At 49.0% G+C, this 22,810-nt stretch overlaps 1 protein-coding gene across 2 annotated transcripts; it reads right to left on the minus strand.

Moving 5' to 3' along the window:
* Positions 1-1,091: 1,091 nt before the first annotated feature.
* Positions 1,092-22,153, minus strand: LOC100122297. Of its 2 annotated transcripts, none has more exons than XM_008219578.3 (6): positions 21,812-22,153; positions 11,275-11,364; positions 3,909-4,696; positions 3,513-3,830; positions 3,070-3,430; positions 1,092-2,969 (listed from the first exon to the last, which is right to left on the minus strand). In XM_008219578.3, exons 2-6 carry the CDS (start codon positions 11,341-11,343, stop codon positions 2,577-2,579), a joined length of 1,929 nt encoding a protein of 642 aa, XP_008217800.1. In that variant the 5' UTR covers positions 11,344-11,364; positions 21,812-22,153; the 3' UTR covers positions 1,092-2,576. The 2 variants fall into 2 exon arrangements, with proteins under 2 accessions (XP_008217800.1, XP_001605901.2); XM_001605851.5 differs by lacking the exon at positions 21,812-22,153 and adding an exon at positions 12,067-13,387.
* Positions 22,154-22,810: the final 657 nt, after the last annotated feature.

Genomic DNA, 22,810 nt, shown 5'->3' on the forward strand with positions numbered 1-22,810 from the left:
TCTCTGTCTCTCTCTCTCTCTCTCTCTCTCTCTCTCTCTCTCTCTCTCTCTCTCTCTCTCTCTCTGCCTCCGTCGCCTCAGCGTCTCTGCAGAGAGATGAAACGCGCGCGCGCCGACAGCGCGAAATTTAAGCGATATTAATTCGGCTGTCGTAAAAAAAGTAGCTTTTATATGTGCGTCGCATTACCGAGGAGGGAAAATTACGAAGGAAAAAAGTCGGAACGATGTGATAATAACAGCCGGACTCGTCAGCGTGAGTAATTTTCACGGCTCTATCCGAGTACGTGTACAGTAGCTTTATGCGTTTCGATAAAGAGAGGACTCGCTTGATTTATTATTCATCCGGCCCTTCTTTCGTCCGCGCCTTCATCCCTCTTGATTCGCGCGGTTCGTGTATACTTCGCGGGAGAGAGAGAGAGAGAGAGAGAGAGAGAGAGAGAGAGAGAGAGAGAGAGAGAGAGAGAGAGAAGTTTGCTCAAAGCTCCAGCGCTTTTACGTTCTTTACGCGGTAATAATTCATTTTAACGCGGCCCACACTCGCCGCGGCTTTCGGCTCTATGTATATCTGTGCCAGTCGAATAATTACGAGTTCTGTACTTATTTACAGCCGCGTTGCTTTGCGGTTTTTCTATAACAAAGAACCCGCGATTTGCAGTGCTTTAGCCCTGAAAGGTGTGGTTTCGATGAGCTTACGTGCTAGAGGACGGGCTGATACTAAGAATGAACGTAGACGGTTAATTTTATATAAATAAAAAGTAGTATATAATTCGTATAATCATGAAAAATCCTTATACAATATTATCTTGATCGTATTTGCGGTATTCTATGATACGATAATATCGTGTTAGGGCCGTGTGCTCAAAAGACACGTACGTAAACCACATTCTCGCATCGCGAGAATGTTTCGCAAGGAGGAGGGGGAGAGGGTATATGAACGATAGGAAGGACAGTCGAGGGGATAGAGCAATAAGTTAAGGTTAGTGCGCATTAGTGTCTTTAAGATAAGACGGAAGAGGAAAGATTCCTGCGTATCAGGAACTCGTTAAAGAGATACAAAGGTATGGTGATGACGAGGCGCTGAGGTAACGTGATTTTGTTAATTTGCTTCTTTTTTTATTAATTTTAATTTAAATAAAAAATAAATATATGCGTAGATAGGAAGAGGGAAAGAGAGACTGCGTAGCTCGAGTGGAGCGACGCTCGATGGCAAATGATGATAAAATGATAGGAAGGGGAGAGGGGTGGTTAGGAAAAATACAATGTACGAAGCACGCGTGGTCACTCGTCGCAATTAAATAGTACAAACAATGAATGGTTCGCGGAGGCAGTGAGCGCAGACAGTGAGACTAAGAACACTGGTTCATACACGTCCGAGAGTCGACCAAACCACAAAGCCTATAACTCCAGTATTATAGTAGTAGCAGCTATGTTAAAATATACATTACAATAATTCAACGTCTGCGCGCACTGCATCCGCGACGCGAGCGTTTCTTCGATACACAACTATAATATAACGCGTATACAATATAGGGTTCTCGATGCGATGTTGAGAGACAGATATCAAGTATAGTACGAGCTCTTTTCGTCGTCGCGCATCGTCGTGCTTGTCGAGGACAAGAAAGAAAAAACAAACAAACGATACAAAAAAAAATATGTACACCGCGAGTGCTCCTCAAGCTCTCGTCTTTTTTCTCGTCTTCTCGGGCTTCCTTCCTTTCTCTCTCTCTTTTTCTCTCCATCGTCGAATCTCCGTCCGTCCCCCCGAGTTCCTCTCCAATATTTACACAGCGAGCACGTCATCGGAGCGTCCCACCTGAAGGGACCGGACGGAGGTGTGCGAATACGTAGCGAGCTTTTTTTCTCTCTCGTCAACGAGAAGAAAGGGCGACTCCTTCTCTTCGAGCTTCTCGAGGAGTGAGAACCGATCATTCAGTCTTTGTCCGTCGTTCGACACCGCTCGTGTTAAACGACATCCCCTTATAATGCGGAGTGAATATTCGTTTTGCCGGACCGATTTGTTCATCGCCATCTCCGAAAGCTCGTTGGATCCGGACGACGATGACGATCGCCGTATGTGGAATCTATACGGCAGAGTATCGATCCCCGCAAGCGAATACGCAGATCCTCTGAAGTGGGACTCGACCTCGAATTATTATCATCGTTATCATACCCTTGTTGTACCATTATCCCCTCGCTGCGAGAAGCTCGGAGGGAAGGCATATCGCGCGTCTGAGCTGCCGCGAGAGATAGAGAGAGAAAAGAGAGAGAAAGAGAGGGACGCGGAGGAGTAAGACACGTTTATACGCGGGGGTTGAGAGAGAGAGAGAGAGAGAGAGAGAGAGAGAGAGAGAGAGAGAGAGAGAGGGAGATTTATGAACGTTTACAGTAGCATGAAACATCGAAAGATCGAATCGAGGGGTTATTTAGCATAGCCCCGCGACAACGACGGGATAATCAGCGACAGCCGGCGGGACTCCGCCTGCTGGGCCGTGTGACTACCGTCGTCGTCTATCTCTCTCTTTGATCGTTGCTTTAACAAGAGTCAGCACGAAAGTCGAGCTTCAAACTGCGGCCGTTCAGTTGGCGACCTTGACGAGCTCGGGGTTCTCGGTGACGTAAGCCGGATGAGCGAAGCCCAAGCTGATGCCGGCGTTTTTGCGATCGACGGCGCGGACGCGCACGAAGAGGAACGCGGCGACGAGCGAGGCGACGACGATGACGAGCAGCAGCATGACGAGGCCGCCGACGAAGCCCGGGAGGGACATGCAGATGGTCTCGGGGTCACTGTTCGACGCGGCGTCCTGGATGACGACGGTCGTGTCGTTGTCGGAGCTCGTGTTGCCCAGGGCGAAGTTCACGTCTCCGGGAGCGACGACCTGGATTATGCGCGAGGTGTTGACGTCCGTCATCTCTTGGGCGGCTCGCTTGTACACGTGCGAGGTGACGAGCGTCACCGTGTGGAAGAAGCTCTGTGGAGAAAACAAGGGTGCCAATCAGTTTTACGTGTATTTGCCGAGGATTTGCCGCTTGAATAGGGTGAGCGATTGAATGGGAAATCGAATAAAGTACCTCGTTCTCGTCGTCCTCGTCAGCAGCGATGACGTTCCTTCGTCTCCTGGCGCCGCGCAGCTCAGCGGGGAGACCCTCGACGGACCTCGGCCTTCCGCCGAGCGTCGCGAGATTGCCTTCGAGCTCGTCGCTGCCGACGGTTCCCTTCCTCTTGACGGTCTGATAAGCGGCCGCGGGGTGTCCGGGCAGAGGAGGAGGTGGCAGGTGGATGCTGTCTTGTTGCTGCTGCTGTTGCTGCTGCTGGGATGATTGCTGGGGTGCGCTGCTACTGGCCGTGGCTTCGTTACCCGTCGACGTCGAGCTGGGCGATGACGAGGAGGTCTGAGCTTGCGGGGCTGGTACTACGTCGGGACTCGGCTCGCTGTGGAAGTAGATCGGGCTAGTTAATACACGGGTGTTTCGCTTTTACCGAAGTCAAGAGACGATTGATTTCGAGTAATTACCTGTATGCTCCAGCCGGTCCGCTTGGATGACGGGGATCGGGGTATGCTGGTGGGATTCCGTACTCGGGTAACGGAGGTGCTCCGTACTCGGACGAGAGTCCCTGGTGAACTGGTGCTCCGTACTCGGAGGAGATGGAGTTGGAGGCGGCGCCGTACTCGAGACCAGGGTGACCGCACTTGGGCTCGGGGCAGTTGTAGCGGCAAACCTGGATGACGCACTGGAAGTGCACGTTCATGCTGTCGGGGAACTTGAAGGCCTGGAAGTAGGCGAAGCTCACCACCGAGGCGCTTGGTCCAAAGTTCTTGATCTTCTGGAACCTGTGGGCAGAACGAGAGGTTAGCCGATGCTATTTTCTTTAGATTCCAAAATTAAAAATGAAGTGAGCAATAATTTACCTGGACATGATCTTGGGCCTAACGACACATCCGTACTGGTCAACCAGCTGGATGGGCGCCCTCTTTCCGTCGTGAGCAACGCAGTTCCTCACGAGCATGTCGAACTTATTCTCGTCGTCCTTGATGGCCAAGACCATTGTCATGGTCTGTCCGATCTTGACGATACCGGACACCTCGGAGGCCCAGGGTCCCTTACCGACCTGGATCTGCATCCAGCACTGGAGGTTGTCTCCCAAGAAGTTGGCCGTGACGGCGTGCAGCATGTCGACCTGGAATGGTCTGAAGGTGACGGCCTTCTCGTAGAAGTCGTACCAGGTGCACCTGAGCTTCCTGGCCTGATCCCAGACCTCCTGGACGTAGGGATCGTACTGGATGATGATGGTGTTCTCGACGTAGCTACCCGAGGGCGTCGGTGAGCCGTAGGGTGCAACGTTGTGGTTGGCCGAGGAACTCATTCCGCAGGAGTTGAGGAAGATCTCGAAGGTGGCGCTGAGGTGACCAGTGCCAGGCTTCAGATGAACGCAGTGAGGGTCGGAGTAGAATCCCTTGCTGAAGATCATCCCGTAGAAGGGTCGATCGAACTCGATGTTGACGCGCATGTGCGTCTTCTCGCACTGCACCTGCAGGTGCTTAATCTGGGGCGTGTCGGGAGAGGCGAGCGGCCAGTTCTCCTCGGCACCTCCGTGAGAGCCTCCGGGTGCACCGTATTGGGCCGGGGGTCCGTAGACCGAGCGGTGCTCCAACGGCAACGCGCTGCTGTCCACCAGTGGCGCTTCGCCATTTGCGCTCTGGAAGTTGAAGGAATATTCGCATTAGAAAGTAACCTAATCGTACGTCAGCAGTGAACTAAAAGTGCATCGCTCGGTTTAAAAAAAAATGACTCCAACAAGTGACATAATAAAGAAGCCGACGACGAGTGATGTAACCAAAGCAATTAAAGCCACAAGGCGTTATGCAGTCGAGCGAGTCCGAAAAAAGAGCTACGGCGCGCAGAAGAATAACGGAACCGAGATCCGTGATGTTACGAGACGACATAGCATTTCGTTCCCCGGATCGCGATATTGCACAAGGCGCAGCCGTGTGACGTTATAATTTCGAAGAAACAATGTGTGCAACGATCTCGTGCCACTGGCCGCGCGCCGTTTCCGGTTTGTACGAGCGCGAGAACAAGTGCCTCGTGGAATGAAGATGGACGAGTTGATAGGCAGCGGGAAAGTCGGAGATTTTTCATTAACTCCTGAGCTGATGACGATTCGACGAGCAGCTCTCTTCTATACCGTTAATAAGCGTCGATGCTCGTTCGCGATAAGAGTTTTTCAGCTTCATTACGCGCTGTCGATTCATCACACTACCTTACACAGTATAAGTAAACCCAGTGGCGATGAAAAATTTGCCGAATAACTCACGATTATAAAGTGTGCTAATACAATGCAGCGCTATATACGCGAACGCGCACAAATCGAAAAAGTTTACGCGCGCCGTAAACAACGATAAATCCCGGCGGCGGCAGCAGCAGGTTCGGCCGAAAATTAGCGGTGCTAAATTCACATAACGAGATAACGCGGATAATGGATAACAAATTTGCCAATTTACGCTCTCGGGCGTTCTTGCTCCCCTGTGCAGTACAGCTATACACAGGTTCACCAACGAAGCAGTTAACGCCGCGAAGCTGTGCGACGTTCTATGTTTGCTCTTTTTCTCGTGTCTCTCTCCGCAGTTGTGTATATAGGTATATACAGAGAGAGAAGAGGAAGAAATAGTGACCGGTCGCGATATCGCCTCAAGGCGGTTTCTGCGGTGCTCGCCGGCCGCTTCTTCTGACGCCGTGTGCGGCTTTTCTGGGTTACCGGGCGCACACACACACACACACACACACACACGAGTCGGGAGAAACTCGAAGAAAGAAATGATTGCGGTAATTGCGAGAGCGCGTTTCGCGGAAATTTCGCATTGAAAATTGCGCGTGTGTGCTTTTCGACGTTCGCTGCACTGCAGTGTGTATGTGGGATATATTGTGTGCGCAGCGGCGTTTACGCGAGTTTTACGCGATTAGAGTATGTACGTGTGTAAGAGCTGGTGAATTACTGGTGGGTGCGAGAGCTGTTTTGCGGTGATTCGTTCCGTGGCCGGTATGTTTATGCAAATGCAATTTTCTGGTTTTACGATGTATGTTTGTGAGTGTGCGACTGAGGTTTTCGCGGTGCCGGTAGCTGATGGAGTAATGACGATGTAAACGCACTTGAAATCATCGCGATTTCTGCTTTCCAATTTAACGCTTGCGCGTATTGTGGATTCGATTATCGTAAAGCTTAACTGCCAGCTTTCAGAGAACTCGTCGTCAAATTGAAATATGAAAACACCTCCGATTCTGAAAAAAGCCAATTTGACGTAACATCAAACGCCCCGGCGGCGGCACCTGTGCAACCTTGGCCTAACTGTAAAACCAGTAGGCTCAACATACACGAAAAGAACGGCTCTGACCCACGGCGTGACATAAGCGCCGCGAGTGCAGTAAAAGGTCGCGTTTACGCGGAAGTGCCGCCGCCGCTATTACGGGAATATCGGACGAGGGACCTTCACCTTTTCGTGCGCAGTGGACTTTTTCAGCAGCCGGTCTGTGGAATGCAGCCGGGAAAAAACGTTCGTTACGGCGAATAATTAACCAGGGATACAACCGCGCTATTTATCTTTATTTTGACAGATAATTTCGCGCTAAGCATCGTTTTATCTTCACGACTTCGTAATCTCGATAATAATTCGTTGAAGAAATGAGCGCGATATACTTCTTATCGAAAGCTGCTCTAAAATAAACGTCAGCTTAATAGCCGGAAGTAGATCTATCCATCACTATAGAGAGAGAGAGAGAGAGAGAGAGAGAGAGAGAGACGCAACTCTCTCCCTATACACACTGCAGCCAAGCCACCCAGGCTTTCAGCGCCAAGTACGGCAAAATCGAAGTCCGGCTCTGCCCCTGGGGAGTCACACACACACACACATGCACACTCTGGAATTTCGATAAAATCTCCTCCTGTCCGACCCGCTTCCCTCTCTTTCTCGGCACCTCCCGCTATAGGATATATTATAGAAGCTACTCCGAGTGGATATGTCGAGAGAAAATCGGGAACGATGTCGTCGCGCAGACACCATATAGGCGGCTTCTTCTTCTGCTTCTTCCCGGAGAAAAAGTGGAGCGCGCTCAACCCGTCAACCGACTCTCCTATTACACGTCCTAGAGAGCTGCATAGCTCTATGTGTATACCTATATAGACAAACAAGGTGGGGAAACTGTCGCGCGCGAGGTTATTCGCCCCGGATTCTCTCTCTTTTTTTGCGGAAGCATTTTTCCGGCTAATTAGTAAAGAGGTGCACTCGCCATAGCCGCCGACTTATCATTGTGATGCGAGGCACGTGCGCGCCGCAATGTTTACATGCGCTGGAGGCTCGTGAGAATCAGGCTTCGATTCCAGGTTAATTTTTAATTGGATGACGACGCGCGTGATGCGGCTTCGTATTGTATGCTTGTTATAGACGATGCGCGCCTTTACATAATCAAATCGGTCGAAATCTTTTGACGCCATTGACGGCGCGGTAAGCATACGTGTGAATGATGAGCTGTTTGTATGCGGTTCGCGGCTTTAATTGCTTCGCTAATGAAGCGAGTTTATCGAGATATAATTGGATCCGTTTTATTATTTTTTTTTTCATCGACGGTTCTCGGAGTTAATTCGCGAAATCCATGCAAATTACGGCACAGGGCCCTGCAGCTGTCCTCGGGCTGATAATTCGCGAGCTTTTTGCTCCCCGAAGAGAAACCAAGATCTCTCGGCGGGTATTGCCTCTTATTTATTAATTAACCGCGAGCACCGAGAGCGAGAGATTAAATCTAAATGCCCTCGCAGGTTTTTGCTCTCAACACACACACACACACACACACACACGTGCGCGCGCGCGCGCGCGCGACTTTTCATTAATTCCCGCAGACTCGCGCAAGCATCGAATTAAATTATGTACCGGCTTTTTGCAGCCTCATAATTGGATCTTCACGTAGTATTTCGTGCTAACAAGAAAGTATACCTACATTAGACGAAAATCCGTCCCCGAAAACAAGAAAAAAGAACTATCTCGTAGAAAGTCACGGTTATCCTGGTGATAAACGCTTTTCGGACAAAGCGCGCCGAACACTTTCGTTTTTCGCGTCGTCGTGCCTAAGCAGGTGGAACGAGAGCCGAGCGACGCGGACGATGATTTTGCGGCGTCCCGCAAGATTACTATAGCCGCACGATAGAGCGGCGACGCCTCCGCACTTCGTTATAGCCGCCGGCGCGACAATCGTTTTTACGGCTCGTCTCTCCGCGCGGCTGTCGCTCGCCGGCGAGTATATACACCATGGATAGTTTCATTATCGGAATTGCTAGATTACTACCTCGTTTCCGGCAGTTATGAGCTTCTCGCTTATTATTAGTCCGTTTAACCGGCGATGAAATACAATAGGCTCGTTGTTCGACGAATCGTACACTCGAAAACCTTGGAGTCGAGGGATCCCGTTGAGAAAAAAGAAATGCCAAACACACTCGACAAGATCAAAGTACACACGCAGAGGCTCTTTTCTCTCTCTCTCTCTCTCTCTCTCTCTCTCTCTCTCTCTTTCTCTCTACGAGGTGTCAAGAGCTGATTACGAATCTCTCTTTTGGGGCAACGGTACTTCATCAATGAAGCGCGCGCGCACGAGTCCCTTCTTCCCAGGCCACTTCGAATCCTGACGTGCAGGATCCTCCTTGCATTAATCATCATATTTATCCGAGTGCGCAAAACAGCTTCTCTCTCTCACTAGAGCTGAGGTGATTGATAAGTTATTTTAATTGGCGACAAGAGCAAGCCGAGCAATCAATTTGGCGGGGCGCGCGCGCTCGCGCTTTCTAACGGCGAACGGGAACACGCGCCGATTACTCTAAATGTGTCGCATCGCCGACGCGGAGAAAGAAGCGCTTATTTACGCGCGAGGATCGAGGAAACTCGAGAGGTGTGTGCGTGCGCGCGATGTCTCGCGGCGAAGCGACAGGTGCGACTGTGACGCAGGTGCTCATTTCCTCAGATTTCGATCGAATGTTTAACGCCGAGCAGTAGTAGTAGGACGGATACGTCAGACTTTTTTTTTTCGAAAACACGGAGGACCCGTCAAAATAAACCCCGTCACCATAGTCGATCGTTGTTCCTCCTTACACCAGCGCATACCTCACACCCGGCGACAAAAATCCTCTCGCCCGTAACGACGATATAGAAAAAAAAGAAGAAGAAACGAGTCCAGAAGCGCGCTCCTCTTACCATTTACGCGTCTTGCGACAACGACTCATCTATCTGCCGCGTATACACACTTACGTACGCGCAGCCGCTTCTTCTCTCTTATTCCCAAGAAAGAAAGCCGCGAGCGAACGAGTGTGAGAGAGAGAGAGAGAGAGAGAGAGAGAGAGAGAGAGAGAGAGAAAAAGCAGTCCGATTGCCGAGAGCGCGAGCGCCCGGTATACAGCATAGTAGCAGCCGAACGAGAGAGGAGTTTTTAAGCGGAGCCCGCGGAAAGGGGCCAGAGCGCGTCCGGCGCAGTGACCTACTATCGTCGCTCCGCGGAGCGCAGCGATATGTATACACGTGTGTGTGTGTGTGTGTGTGTGTGTAAGTGTGCACCGACACCGAAACGACTTGCATCTAGCTATGTGTATACGGATATGTATAAGCGGCGTCCTTGCCCGTTACCCTTCAGTGGCCGCGCTGCACGATCGGGGGAAGCTACTTCGGCGCAGGTGCATGAATCGAGTTTTTTGATCGTGGAAAAAAAATGGATGCTACCGTAGCGCTGACTTGTAAATTCCGAGGAGTTGATTAAAGCTTTTTCTTGTTGAATTTGGAAAACCGGCAATGAAATAGGTATATTGGTTCCGAGTTATGGACCATTACGCTCGATTATAATAAAGTGAGAAGGAATGTTTTCCGCACGCGGATATGGCAGTGCGTTACAGGATAATAGCAGATCTGTTATTTACGCTCGATTTGCTTGGCGATAGAGAGCAAGAAACGTGCTTCGGCCGATGTGCTTTCACTGTGTATCATTTTTGCCATCGACACAACAAGAAATGCCTCGGATGAGTTTATAAACCGCCCGGCGATCGGCTGTACACCGCGAACGAGTTAATCTGCCGCATTAGCCTATATATTACGTTCTTTTTTTTCTCGAACTGAAAATACGTTCGATTTAATCTTCCGTATAATCATCGACGGGGAAATAAATTTCATAAAGAGGTACGAAACGATCGGAACACAATACCAAAAATAAATAATAGATTTCACGGGAGAACAACTGTTATACCAGCAGTGTATACGCAAGTCTTCCATATAGACGCGCATGTGAAGAGGATCCGATTCAACGGTATGCAAACATAACCTGGTTTCGGGAGATTTCTCATAACTTTTGTAGAACAAATCCTCACCCACATTTGGCGCGTGTCTTCGAGCAACGGAATTTATTAAAAAGGACGTATACGTAAATTCGTTAGTTATGCCGATTAAACGTGATGAGAATTTATGAAGACGAAATTTTTCTCTCGCATCCACGAAGTGGGTTACAAGTATTTAGAAAGCTGGAAATTTATTAGTCGCCTGTATAAGAGCGGAAGCGATACTGCCTCTATACTTTTACGTGTCTACGTTCGCCGCGATTATTCACCTTTTCGCTAAATGCAACGCACGATCCGTTAGATAATTTATGCAACCGTTCATTTCAAGCTAGAGTTAACATGCCGAGGAACACACAAAAATTGCAACTAGTTCACGTGCTTGAGTAGTAACAGACAGTTCGGCCAGACGCAGCTGACAATCTTCGCAAGATGGACGGCGAAGTGAAAATCGTTTTAAAGCAAACAATGACCTAAGCGATTTCTAAGCCCTCTGCTATATTTGCTACACACAACTTCGTTACAGGGCAATCATAGCGAGTCAAGGATATATACTTCATTTCTTGCCTCGACTCTCGCGATCGTTTTCTCGTCTCTCGACGCCGGTATCAAATTATGTCATTCGCAATGCTACGCCGCATTTTTCAGTTCATTCACGCCAGTTTCCTTATGTCGCTGCCGTTCGACGATTTATGAGGCGACTCAACACTCGGCTTGATGGAATTTATCAAGTTAATTGGAGTTAACGATCGAAATCGTGGATTTTTATAGTAAGGCCGTTAACGATGCGCGTCGATTAATTAGTATTTAGTTGTGTGTGTTATTTTTGAATTTATGATATTTAGGCTATTGTTTCAAATTTTGAAAACACTTGGTAGTCTATTGTTTTTTTTTTTTTTAAATAAATTTTTATGTGTACTCACTGCCAACAAAAGCAACGGCAGCAATAACGACAGGGCCGTCTTCCGTAAACTCCTCCGCGTCCTGTCCATCGTCTGTGAGTTTGTTGCGCTCTGCAATTCAGAATAAGATAAACATCAAAATCACCGATTTCTTCCTGAATTTTAAAAATTTATTTTATGAGAATCGGTGTATAAGTTTCAAATAAAATTTAAAAAATAAAGTCATTCACGAAACAACGTTAATAAAACATTTTTTCATCCATTCTTACATACTAATTTCGCGGAACTATACGGAAACACTTTACAAAAAAATTAAGCGCCATAAAAAGGAGTTGGCTAACTAAAGAGTAAACGACTCGGTAGTTCCACTTTAGACTGTGAAATGTTTACTCAGATTAACGTGAAATGCTCGTGTCATCAACAGTCGTAAAAGATCACATGTTAACTATCTTTCTACATCCGTACGATTTCTTGAATTTCCTCGCACTGAATCGCTTATTTAATCAAAAATTAAAACTGTGTAAAATTCCGAATTACAAATTTTCGTTTATCGAGAAAATTCATAAGCGACATTCGATAAACAACATTTCCAATTTATTTTACTCTCATGGATTATTATCTCGAATCCTGCTTAAAAATCACGCATGTGTTAAAGTGATCACTTGTTTCACACTGATTCTCAAAATCACTCTCAGAGAAATCACAGTTGAACGAGAAAAATCTGCGGCGTCAAAGGCGAACACACTTTCCGAACACACTTTTTTAAAACTCAAGTATTCACCCCGAGGATCGACCGCACGTCTCGTTCCTTACATTTGTCAAAGGTGCTGCTCCAGCTCTCCAGCGGCGCGAATTTCCTCGCCGAATGACTGTACTGCACCCACGTGGTCGAAACTCGCGACGAGAGAGAAGAGGAGAGAGAAAAGAGGACAAGAAGACAGAATCCTCGCAAAGAGAAGAGAAAAGAAGAAGAGAGAAAAAAGCCGTTCGAAATCAGAGGCGCTTCATCGGTGAGGCCCACCTCGTGTGTAGACCGACAATTCGAAACTCGCGGCAGCTCAGGCCCAGCACACGGAGCGGCGTGACGTATCTGCCCGACGGAGACTGACTGAACGCGAGCACGCCGATCCAGCAGCCCGAGCACCAATGTCCCACTGACCTACTCTCCGCGCGGGCGCTGCTACTGCCGCTTCCCCCACCAGTGGGCCCAGCGTCAGGCCCCGCGCGCGCTGCTGCCTCTCTTCCTCTTTTCTCTTTCTCATTCAATATCTTCCGCGTGCGCGCGCGCGCACGGTTCACATTTTTCGACGAAACAAAAATTCCTCCCATGGAAAGTGGAATTCACTTGTTTACCGTGAGACCAGGAGAGGGGAAGGGGGAATACGGGCCTTTTTTGGGCCCTTGATCGATCGGTGCGAAATTTCCAGCGGAATCTTCCGATTAGGCGACGCGGATGTATAACTTAGACAAGCAATTGAATTACCTCGACGACTACGGATATAAATAGCCGCGTAGAAAGTCAATCGAGCGAAATTGACCCAGAGAAGATTTGAATACGTATTCCGCGAATCAGAATAAAAAGTATATCATCAATTCAAGCAGACGCAGAAAGCAACAATGGCACACCGCGGTGTGTCACGCACGAGCAGCTAGCCGTTGCTGAATCCTCCATTAGCCATTAAACTTGGTATTCAGCGTCAAGAGGCATAAACGGAACCGAGCGGCTGCTATTCTCTCTTTCCTGGCTTGCGCTCGATATGTATCTCTCTGTCTGCCTCTCGTACGCAGCGATGCACAGGTGAAAGAGAGACAGAGAGAGACTCAGGGCCCAATTACCGTACCTTCGCGAGAAAGAGAAAGGCCCTTGCAACGGCTCGTGATTGCTACCTTTCTTCGACGCTGTTTCTTTTTTATTCTCTCTTCCTCGAGGCCTGCGGCTTTATATTCCGGCGGGGTGCGGAGGTATGTCGGTTTAACTACAAACGAAAGTAATCATAAACGCGACGCCGGATTCTTTTCTCGCGAATTATCGCAGTGCGGTCCTCTCTTTTTTCCAGCCGAGTTCATTCTTCCTTTTTGTACTTTCTGGACTCAGTTGCAGTTGTAGCATGAGTGGCACAAGTGACAGGCCGAAAAAGACGGTTTAGGCACAGGAGACACACCTCTGCTATATATGCACTGAGCGAGCCTTATTATAATGAGGGAAAGAGTAAAGTGCCTATGCGCCACCTATCTTCGCCGGCCAGAAACGTATAGAGCACCTTTACAGCTTTTATACAGCTTTGCAGGTCGAAGGCAAGTCTCTTCTCTCCGCGCACTTCTTCATCGACACCCAACGCGTATACACGGGATAACCACGGGAAATATATACCAGGCAATCAGAGGAACCCACCTCGTCGCGAGAAAAACAGAGGACCCGAGGAGCGAAGAACAAAAAAAGCCAGCGAGCACATGCATCACCTCTTATCTGTCTGGGGAAAAAAAACGAAGAGGAGCTGGAAAATACGAAGAAAACACAGCCAGCCGGTGCACGTCCCAGCGAGGCTCGTATAATCAGATTACACGGAGATACGCACGCGCCTGACTTATTGTCATTCAAATCCGTTTCCAGCTAAAAACAGGGGCTTATACGACGCCGCAGAGAACATCGTGTACGGCACACGTAGAGTGATTATGAAAAAGAAAAGGCGCGTAACCAGTACGACGGTTTTGTATGTGTGTTGCGAATCAGCTGATAACAATACACTCGAAGGAACAAAGCCGAGCGGCGAGGAGATTCACGAGCTGTAAATTACAAGCGCTGGTGGATTGTGTTTAGTCGGGGACGCGGTCAACTCCTCGTAATGTGTGGAGATTACATGGGTGTCGGCGGCGGCGCGTTCTCGTTTCGTCTCGATTGTCGGCGGCCTGTAATTGCTATGCGCATTTGATAATGAAGCCGTGATAATGACCTTACTTTATGAATGTTTGACTCGATAATTGTGCGCGCATTCGTCGTTATTATCGTGAAAGCTGCGGTGTATATGTGACGAATAGCTGATTTGCATCTTACATTTTCAGAAATTTCCGCGAGGCGCGAATTGATTACCAAAGTGTCCTTTGTCTCTCGACTAGGTGAAATTCGCGGACGTGTAATTACAGGCGATCAACATTTCAGAGAACATCGAAAATCGTGCCGTTGAAATTTCAACGCTGCTTCTGCTATCTCAATCGCGACTTTCTTTTGTTGTAAAGCACGGGCGCAGGAATATCGTCTTTTTACACCGCATGCATATTAACGCGATTCGACCCACAGCTTTTTTCAGTATTCCAAAACAAACGAGAACGCGCACTTTCGTCGACCGGCAGCGCTATCGAGTGATAAAAAAAATAAGCCTCGTGCATTAATTCGACCGATACAGCAACCATGTAACAATCCTCCATCATCATCATCGGGAAAAAAAAAAGAAATCGCTTACATCTCTTCCAATAACTCACCGTCCCAAATCTAGGCTACAGACGTACACTGGTCGTCTGGCACATGCGCTCATAAGGAGTTCAAACGTTTCTATTTTTTCTCTCTCTCGCGTATAGCACCTGTGCGCGAAATCGCGCGCGCTCGAAAAAAAAGAGAGCGCGCGCGCGCGATGAAAGCGATTTTGCATAACGCGCGAGATAAGCTGCTATACGCTCTCGCGACCCAGATTTTCCGCCCGCATGCCGCGGGTACGTATGCACACACACACACACATACACAGCATCGTTTCCACTCGGGCCTAAACGCGGAAGTCTCGCGAGCGGTGCGTAATAACGACGATAAATAAACGCGGACGAGCGAGATACGTCCGGCGGCGAAAGCGAAACGTCGGGGCTTCTTATCTCTCCCGTGCGTGTGTGGAGAAAGAAAGAGAGAGAGAGGGAGATGATAACCAGGCTGCAAGGGAGTGTGCAGCTCCTGCAATTTTCACCTTTTAACGAAGGACGAGAGAGTGCGCGCATATACAAGCGGCTTTCGCTTTCTGTGGCAAGGCGGCCGTTATGAGCTGATTTTCTTGCGCTCGTACACACACACATATACGAGGATGACTTCCGCTTCGGCGACGAGGACGACGACGACGACGACGTTAGGAGGAGATACAGGAGCCGAGTGCCGGAATCTTATCGAAGTGGAGCGAACGTGCGAGAGAGGGAGAGCGATTGGCTTATGTATTTTCTTCTCTGGAACTTTTTTTAGATTATACCGCGACTGTGTGTGTGCGTGTGTGTGTGCTTTTAATGAGCAAGAAGGTCGCTCGAAACTTTCGTGATAAACGTTTTTTTATACGTCTATCCGGTGCAAGGGGACGATATAACTAGCTGCGATGATTTGATTGCGCGAAGTGTGCCTTTAATTTTTGTAGCGATGCGAGCGAGGCAATTAAGGACCACCCGAAAAATCTAATTTCTCTCCGTCGAAAGCAAAACCACAGTCTCCCGAAAAAAAGTCGAGCGTAACAAAAAGCCTCCATCGGACCGGAAACATACTCGCTCGATATCCACAGCTACACTACCATAATGATACTTCGCTTTTTATACGAAGGACGAAACTCGAAGAGAGAGAGAGAGAGAGAGAGAGAGAGAGAGAGAGAGAGAGAGAGAGAGAGAGAGAGAGAGAGAGGTAAAAACGGGGGAATCCCCGCATGCAACGCGTACGACTCGCGGCCTCTAGGTGAAAGCTTCTCTCTCGGCCCCAAAAACACTCATCGGCAACATCAGCCTCCGCTAGGTATGCGCGAGTTTATATTCACCGCGGCGCAGAGGCGGAAACACACACATAGAGCGTATAAGAGCTTCTCTCGCTCGTTCTCAAGACCCAAATCGGGGGCCGAGAACACTTTCGACGCTGCTGCTGCCTACTTTACGCGCTGCTGCGCGAGTATCCGCGAGGCTTGATATATTTTAGAAATATGAACGTGTATTTTTTCGCGTTCCAGCGTGCAACGCGAGAACTATAGGATGGATGAGTTATTGGAAAGAGTCGGTGACGGATTTGTTTACGCGGAAAATTTTCGAAACGCGCGAGTTCATCGGATCGAATTGCCGTGATTTTTCACGAGGAAAACGGATGCCCGACGATTAGTTTCGCTGCCGCGTGGAGAAATGACAATTAGTCCGTAAAATAAATTAAAAAGCCGTAAACAAAGCTTTAAACGGCGTCGCGCGCGGTGATTCTTTCATCGAATGAAATATTCATGAGCGGCAGCGGTAAATTCGCAATAAAATGAAAGAAGTGTGTTACAAAGGAGCTGACGACGATGATCCACTAAATTTCCACGCGTCGTGCACGACACACATATCGACGAGCAATTTCACTCCAATTAACACCTCTCTCTCTCTCTCTCTCTCTCTCTCTCTCTCTCTCTCACTCTCTCGCGCTATTTCCTAGGCGCCATTTTTGCCGTCGATTAAGCGCCGGAGGCGTGCGCGTCATTAACTCGGGTAAATAGCCATTTGTCAGCTGATACAGAGGCCTCCTCGGTGTGTTATCCGAGATAACGATCGCCGACGCGTGCGCTTGCTCTGGAGGATACCTAAAGGAAGCTGCGTTGAGGATCCGCTCCTTGTACGGTCTGTTCTCGCGAGAGAAATCAACGTGATACTTTTGGAGCACACGACAATCTAGTCGCGAACGCATTGCTCGATAACGAATCAATCAGCCCGATGCTTACGCGGAGACGGCCGTTAATAACCCAAGCGCGTATTCATCACCCCTGGATGCACGCTGTATCTATATCTCTTGCATAGCGATAAAACAGATCGCAACACGTGCTCGCTGGAAATTTACGTCCGACTTGCTTACACACCGCACACGAAGCGTGACTTATGTCCCGCGCTCCCTCGGACACGCGATCATCGATGTATCGCCGACCCGCCGCGAGAAAGTCGCCGCGCGCTATATTATCGCTCCGAAGCGGTTTCGTTTTAAGACCAGATCGCTGTAATCACTGTAATTTTAAAGGCCGCGCCGCGCAGTTAATTCCAAGCTCGCGCACGCGCGCGACGTCGCGGCTTTCTCGTAGAGGATTCAAATTTACAGGCGATCCGAACGTAATAAGCTTGATAAGGGCGTTAGATTATCGCCGTGTGTGTACGAGGTGCGATCTTTTGACGAACCGCCATCAAGAGCTGCGACGACTGGTGGATCAATCTACTGACCTTTGGGGAAAAATAAGGCTGGAAAAACGATCAAAATGCAAATACGAGGAAATTTTTCCAAAACGGTGAAAATCGGGCATCGCCCCGAGCATGCACCAGTTATGGCGTGAGTCCGCGTGCCACATATTTCGCGCTCTCCTGTGTAATCACCAGCGAGCGTCGCTAACCAAGGAGGACAGCGGACGCGCGTGAGATTTCCCCCTGCATAAGAGTCGCTTTATACGCTTCCGGCTCGCTCGCGCATATCTACGTCGGGGATATCAATCGTCGCGATCGGAATCGATTTCGAGATCGCTTAATTGATTCGTTAGCTCTGATCGGCTCTGTGATAAGCGACTTTTACTCTACGGCTGTGTAGCTGCTTTGAAATTTATCGGCTGCGATTAATTGGCCGACATGCTTCCATTTGTCTTAAAAGATCGGTATGAGAATGGTGTAGTGCAACGATTAGAATATACTGCAATAAACCGGCGTAACGATGATACACATTTGGCAGCAGCTTCAGGAGCAAGCTTCAACGCTCCCATTCACAACGCGACGATTCACACACACGTAGTGGCGGTATACAGAACGAAAAGAATCGCGATTTACCGCGAGTCCATATAGATGCAGACGAGCCGATAAGCCCGTGGCGGTGCTTTCATCGCGCGGCGCACAAGCCACTATTACAATTTTTCAGACCACTTTCCCATGAAGCAAAAAGAGGTCAGTGTATTATATATCTCTGCAGACATATCTCGCGTCGATCTCTGAACTAGTCCCGATACTTCCTCTTCACACCTCAAAGCCGAAATCTATCGGCTAGTTAAACCGATCACGGTCCATTCAAGCCTCGCTCGACGCGTCGTATAGACGAAGACGCGCATAACCGCCTATTGATTTCCATACACATGGCTCGTCGCGTCCTTCTCACACTTTCCTGCCTTTGTGCTATGCTCGGGAGTGTATATTGACTGGAGGATGCCGGCGAGTATTCGAATCGAGGAAGGTTCAACACGTCGTGCGAGAGAGAGAGAGAGAGAGAGAGAGAGAGAGAGAGAGAGAGAGAGAGAAGCTTTTAATAAAGGTGCGACAAGCCACTGCCGATTTATAATCGATCAATGTGGCGAGTTTTCCGAGCATTGTAATAACCGGAGCATAAATTTGAGACAGCGAAAAAGACGCGAGAAAGTCATGCCGGATATAATTGGAACAATTAGAAATATTTTCGGAAAAACCGAGGCTCTTTAGTGCACGAGCTTTCGAGAGCAATGTATGCATTGTCGTGTGCGTAGACGATATTTCACTTAAACGATACTTTCGAGTACATAAGCCAGCTCGTACACACACATACACACAGCCGAGCACACACATACGAGGCTTTAAAATTATGGTCGGCGTAACCTCATTGCGCCGGCGTGGACGCCTGGAATCTCTAGAATCCGCCACGGAATTTATCTCGCGCGCGGCTGGCATGGAATATTGATAAATACCCGAGAGCACCGGATGATTGATGGCTATGCGCGTATCACGCTCGAGAGCCAACTGCGGAATATACATCCATTTTTTTATCCCCCATGCGGGTCTCTCTCCAGTGTTGACGCGCGCCCTGATACATCCGCTGACTGTCCGCGCGTCGATATCGAAGCTTGTATTTCATTATCCGCACCGCGCATTTGTATATTACATTTGCACTTTATACTGAAACAATGATTATATATTTCTTCAAAAAACAAAAAAGAAACAATATAAGCGAGAAGTCACAAACGAGATAATATAGCTACTTTCTTCATAACAGTCGGCGGCGCGAGCACGCACGACTCATTTACGGAAGTGAGATATCGGATAACGAGAGCCGGTATTATGCCCCTCCTCGCGGCGCGCGCTCCTTTGTCCGCGACCCTCACTTTCTTACGGCAGAGGCCCTTCGCGAACCTAGGAAGCGCGACAGGTGCGCTCGCCGCGGCTCGTGACGCAAGCGACCGGTATACCGTTATGTTTTCTCTCTCTCTCTCTCTCTCTCTCTCTCTCTCTCTCTCTCTCTCTCTCGGCGCAATACACACACAGAAACACAGAGAAACCCTGCGCGCGCTCGAAAGTGAGCGTCCTTTTTTTCGGAGAGGACGTGCATCACGCGCACAGCGCTATACAGAGTACCGTACGAAAAATTCACGCACATGTGCGCGCCTGCTGCACCGGGCTTCTCTCGTTTTATGCGAGCGCGGGCAGGACGACTCAATGGGCTGCGAGTTACGCGATGGGATTATGCCGTTTACGCAATTTTTTTGGAGTGGGCTCTTTGTTCGAAAATCGAGGTGCTTTTTTCGCTTTGCGTGTACATGGAGGATCTTAAAGATTCGATGAAACTCGACAACAACAACAACTCGACCGCTCGCTACTACGCATCGACCGGTCGAAGAGAAAGAGTCGGGCACGTTGCACCGGATCTGCTCTTTCTCTATCTATCGTGTACACCTCTGTACACCTCGGCAAGATCCGCGCCGTTCATTACAGCTAATTAAGGCAACTGCGTTTAACGTTCTCCGGCTTGTCGCCTACTACTACTGCGACGTTGTGTTTTGCTCTTTTTTTATTATATTCCAGCCGCGTGTATACGCGCCTTCCGAGTCTCTGTAGCCGAGGAATATGCGACCACTGTACTCCCTTTCAGCCAGTGAAGAAAGCGCGAAATTGGGAAAGGCGCCGCGTGGAAAATTGACGGGAATTCGTTGCGCTAGTTGGCGCTCGCTCCTATGCCTGCGATGTACGTCTGTGTGTACGTATGGATGATGCTTTTCGGATTCAGAGATATTTGCTGAAGAAAATTATTGCTACATCGTATAATCGTTATTCGAAAGTCTAAAGCAAACAGACGAATCATAAAACAGTTATTTGCCGAGCCGATGTAGCCCAGACATCTTATTCACAGACATCGATTCCATAAATTCAATTAGGCACACACACAGCACTATCGCGCGCATCCTTCGACTACATACATACAATGCGCGCGGATCGTCGGTTCGTTAGGCAGAATTAATTAATCACGGCATCATCATCGTCTCTCGTATCCACGTAACGCCCTCTCTCTCTCCCGCATCCGAGATTTTTAATTGCCTCGCTAGCTCGCTCTCGTCCACGGTCTCTTTATTTTTTTCTAAATAATTGTATTTAGGCGAGCGCCGGCATACGTAATGCGCGAATTATGCAGGTTATTAGCTGCGCAAACACCTCGAGGAGTGTGTGCATTAGATGAAAATATGGGTTATTGGAAGTATAAACGGACGTGTTTTCACGATCCAAACGTCGCACCGGCAATCAAGTCGATCGACCGCGAAGCTTCGACGGAGAGAGAGACTTTCACGTCCACGCGACAATGAGGAGAGTAAGAGAGACAATGAATTGTCACCGCTACTGCAGTGCTGTACACGGCCACTCCGAGAAATCTCTCTCGCGACGGCAGAAATGTCCAGAAGAGCATTTTTTTTCCAGTAGCACACGTCCCATTGACGAAACTTTCACTTCCGGGAGTCGACGCGCTCGCAGCTGCTCTATGCCTACGCGATTCTCCAACCGGACGGTCGAGATTAACGAACCCACGCCTTGGATGATCGAAAAAGTGAGAGAGGAGCGAAACAGCGCGCGATTAACAATCAAAACCCCCATCCGGATCTCGAAAACTCGTAAGAAAAAAAAATTACTAAACGCATCGCACATCCTCCATTAGCCTACTTAAAAACGTCATTCTCGCGCAGTTTCATCCATACATAACGCACGTGCACATGTAACGCCATAGAAATCCTTGAATGGAGCCGCGTTGCCCGCTCACGGATACACACGTGCTCTCACGTACGTATACATACAGACACCTCTCTCGAAGATGGCTCTCTCGCACATACACACACGCGGCGCGGCCTTATTCTCGCGGCGCGCCACCAGGAGGAGGAGGAGGAGAGCAGATGGAGCGCGCGCTCGGATGCGAGCGAGAACGTTGACATACTGACTCGCTACCCCACATACCCTTTTACCTCTACTCACACACGCGCGCGCTCGCGAGAGGAGGTGAAATCGCGATTTTCGCGAACACGCCGCCGGACATTTTCGATGGGGGGACTAGATTCGAAAGAAGCTGCTGTTTTGTTATTCAACGTGGCCCGATCTCGCTCCGTGTCACGAGGAGAGAAGAGGAGCTCGCGTGTACGCCGGGGCTTATAACACGTCGAGGTGATGGATTGATGCGAATTTTTCGTGGAACGCGGAACTATGCAACTTTAGCCTTCAGTGAATCAACGCGGAAGTTCACACTCAGCACTGAGGACCAGTTCCTCTATCTTAAACACCGTAGCACTTATAATCGCGTAACATACACTTAACAATCGCTCATCTGAGTAAAAAATCTCGCACAAACCTCTTTCGTCAAAGCGTCGATTCTTCAGCCACTTCCGTCTCTCCTCGTTGCAGCCTTCGGTGTATCGTGATCCACACGTGACACTTCACACTGAGTTATTTGCGAAACACGCACAAAAAAATCCTTCTCCCAGACAGAGAGAAAGAAGGAGAGAAAAAAGCCGCGACTATAGACGGGCCGCGTGTCTGCACTGTAATGCCGCTGCGCACTGCTCGAGTGTGTATACGAGGCGAAACAACTGCACCGAGGAAGGAGTCGTCGAAAAAACTCTCACTCCTCTCTCTCTCTCTCGATTTCCCGGACTGTCGCCGCCACGATCGGGTGGTTCGTCGTTGTGAGCCCGCCGGTTTCGTCGGCCGTCCTATATACGCTCCCCCACTCTATATGCCGCGAGTTGCCGCCTGTTCTTTCTCTGGCGTGTGATACCGCCACCACTGCCGCTGCTTTCACCGAAAAATCGTCAGAGCGGTGTAGGTACCTATATTGTGCGCAAGAGGAGGGTTACAACGCTCGCTGTGTGACGTCAAGTTCGCAGGAACAGGATGTTTCGATGCTGGGAAGAGCAAGAGATGTTATAGTCGTTGCGGGTGTAGAAAGTGAAAAATATGCAGAATTCGGGGACTTTGACGCGCGGATTGTATAACCCGGTGCGTAATATCACCGGTGTATCTTCGTCTGCGATGAGGGAGATTAAGATTATTTTAAGGCTGGAATGAAAGATGACGATCGGGAGTGATTTTTATCGCTATAGCATGAGTCATCCGCATCCGTAGCATCGAGTAAAGTCTGTCTGAAGTGATGCAATTTCGTATAATCTAATTCGCGGATCTAACGGTAGTACGGGAGCGACTCGCTTATTTGCGAATGATTAAAGCAGCTAATCTAACGTTTTAGTCAGTTTATTCGGGACGAAAAATCGCGTTAAATTTTCGACCCAAATAGAGAATTCAGTCGACTCACGCTGCTGATCTATTTCGCGCGCGAGGTCTCGCCATACCG

The sequence above is a fragment of the Nasonia vitripennis genome, chromosome 2 (genome assembly GCF_009193385.2).
Source record: "Nasonia vitripennis strain AsymCx chromosome 2, Nvit_psr_1.1, whole genome shotgun sequence".
In the NCBI taxonomy this organism is placed as follows: Eukaryota; Metazoa; Arthropoda; class Insecta; order Hymenoptera; family Pteromalidae; genus Nasonia; species Nasonia vitripennis.

What these genes read in the sequence shown, in the direction of transcription:
- LOC100122297 (XM_008219578.3), bottom strand. Translation starts at nt 11,343, where the DNA reads ATGGACAGGACGCGGAGGAGTTTACGGAAGACGGCCCTGTCGTTATTG. An exon ending in GGACCGGCTGGAGCATACAG is followed by an intron (nt 3,431 to 3,512) that starts GTAATTACTCGA and finishes CTACTTCCACAG; the next exon opens with CGAGCCGAGTCCCGACGTAG. An exon ending in ACGAGGACGACGAGAACGAG is followed by an intron (nt 2,970 to 3,069) that starts GTACTTTATTCG and finishes TTTTCTCCACAG; the next exon opens with AGCTTCTTCCACACGGTGAC.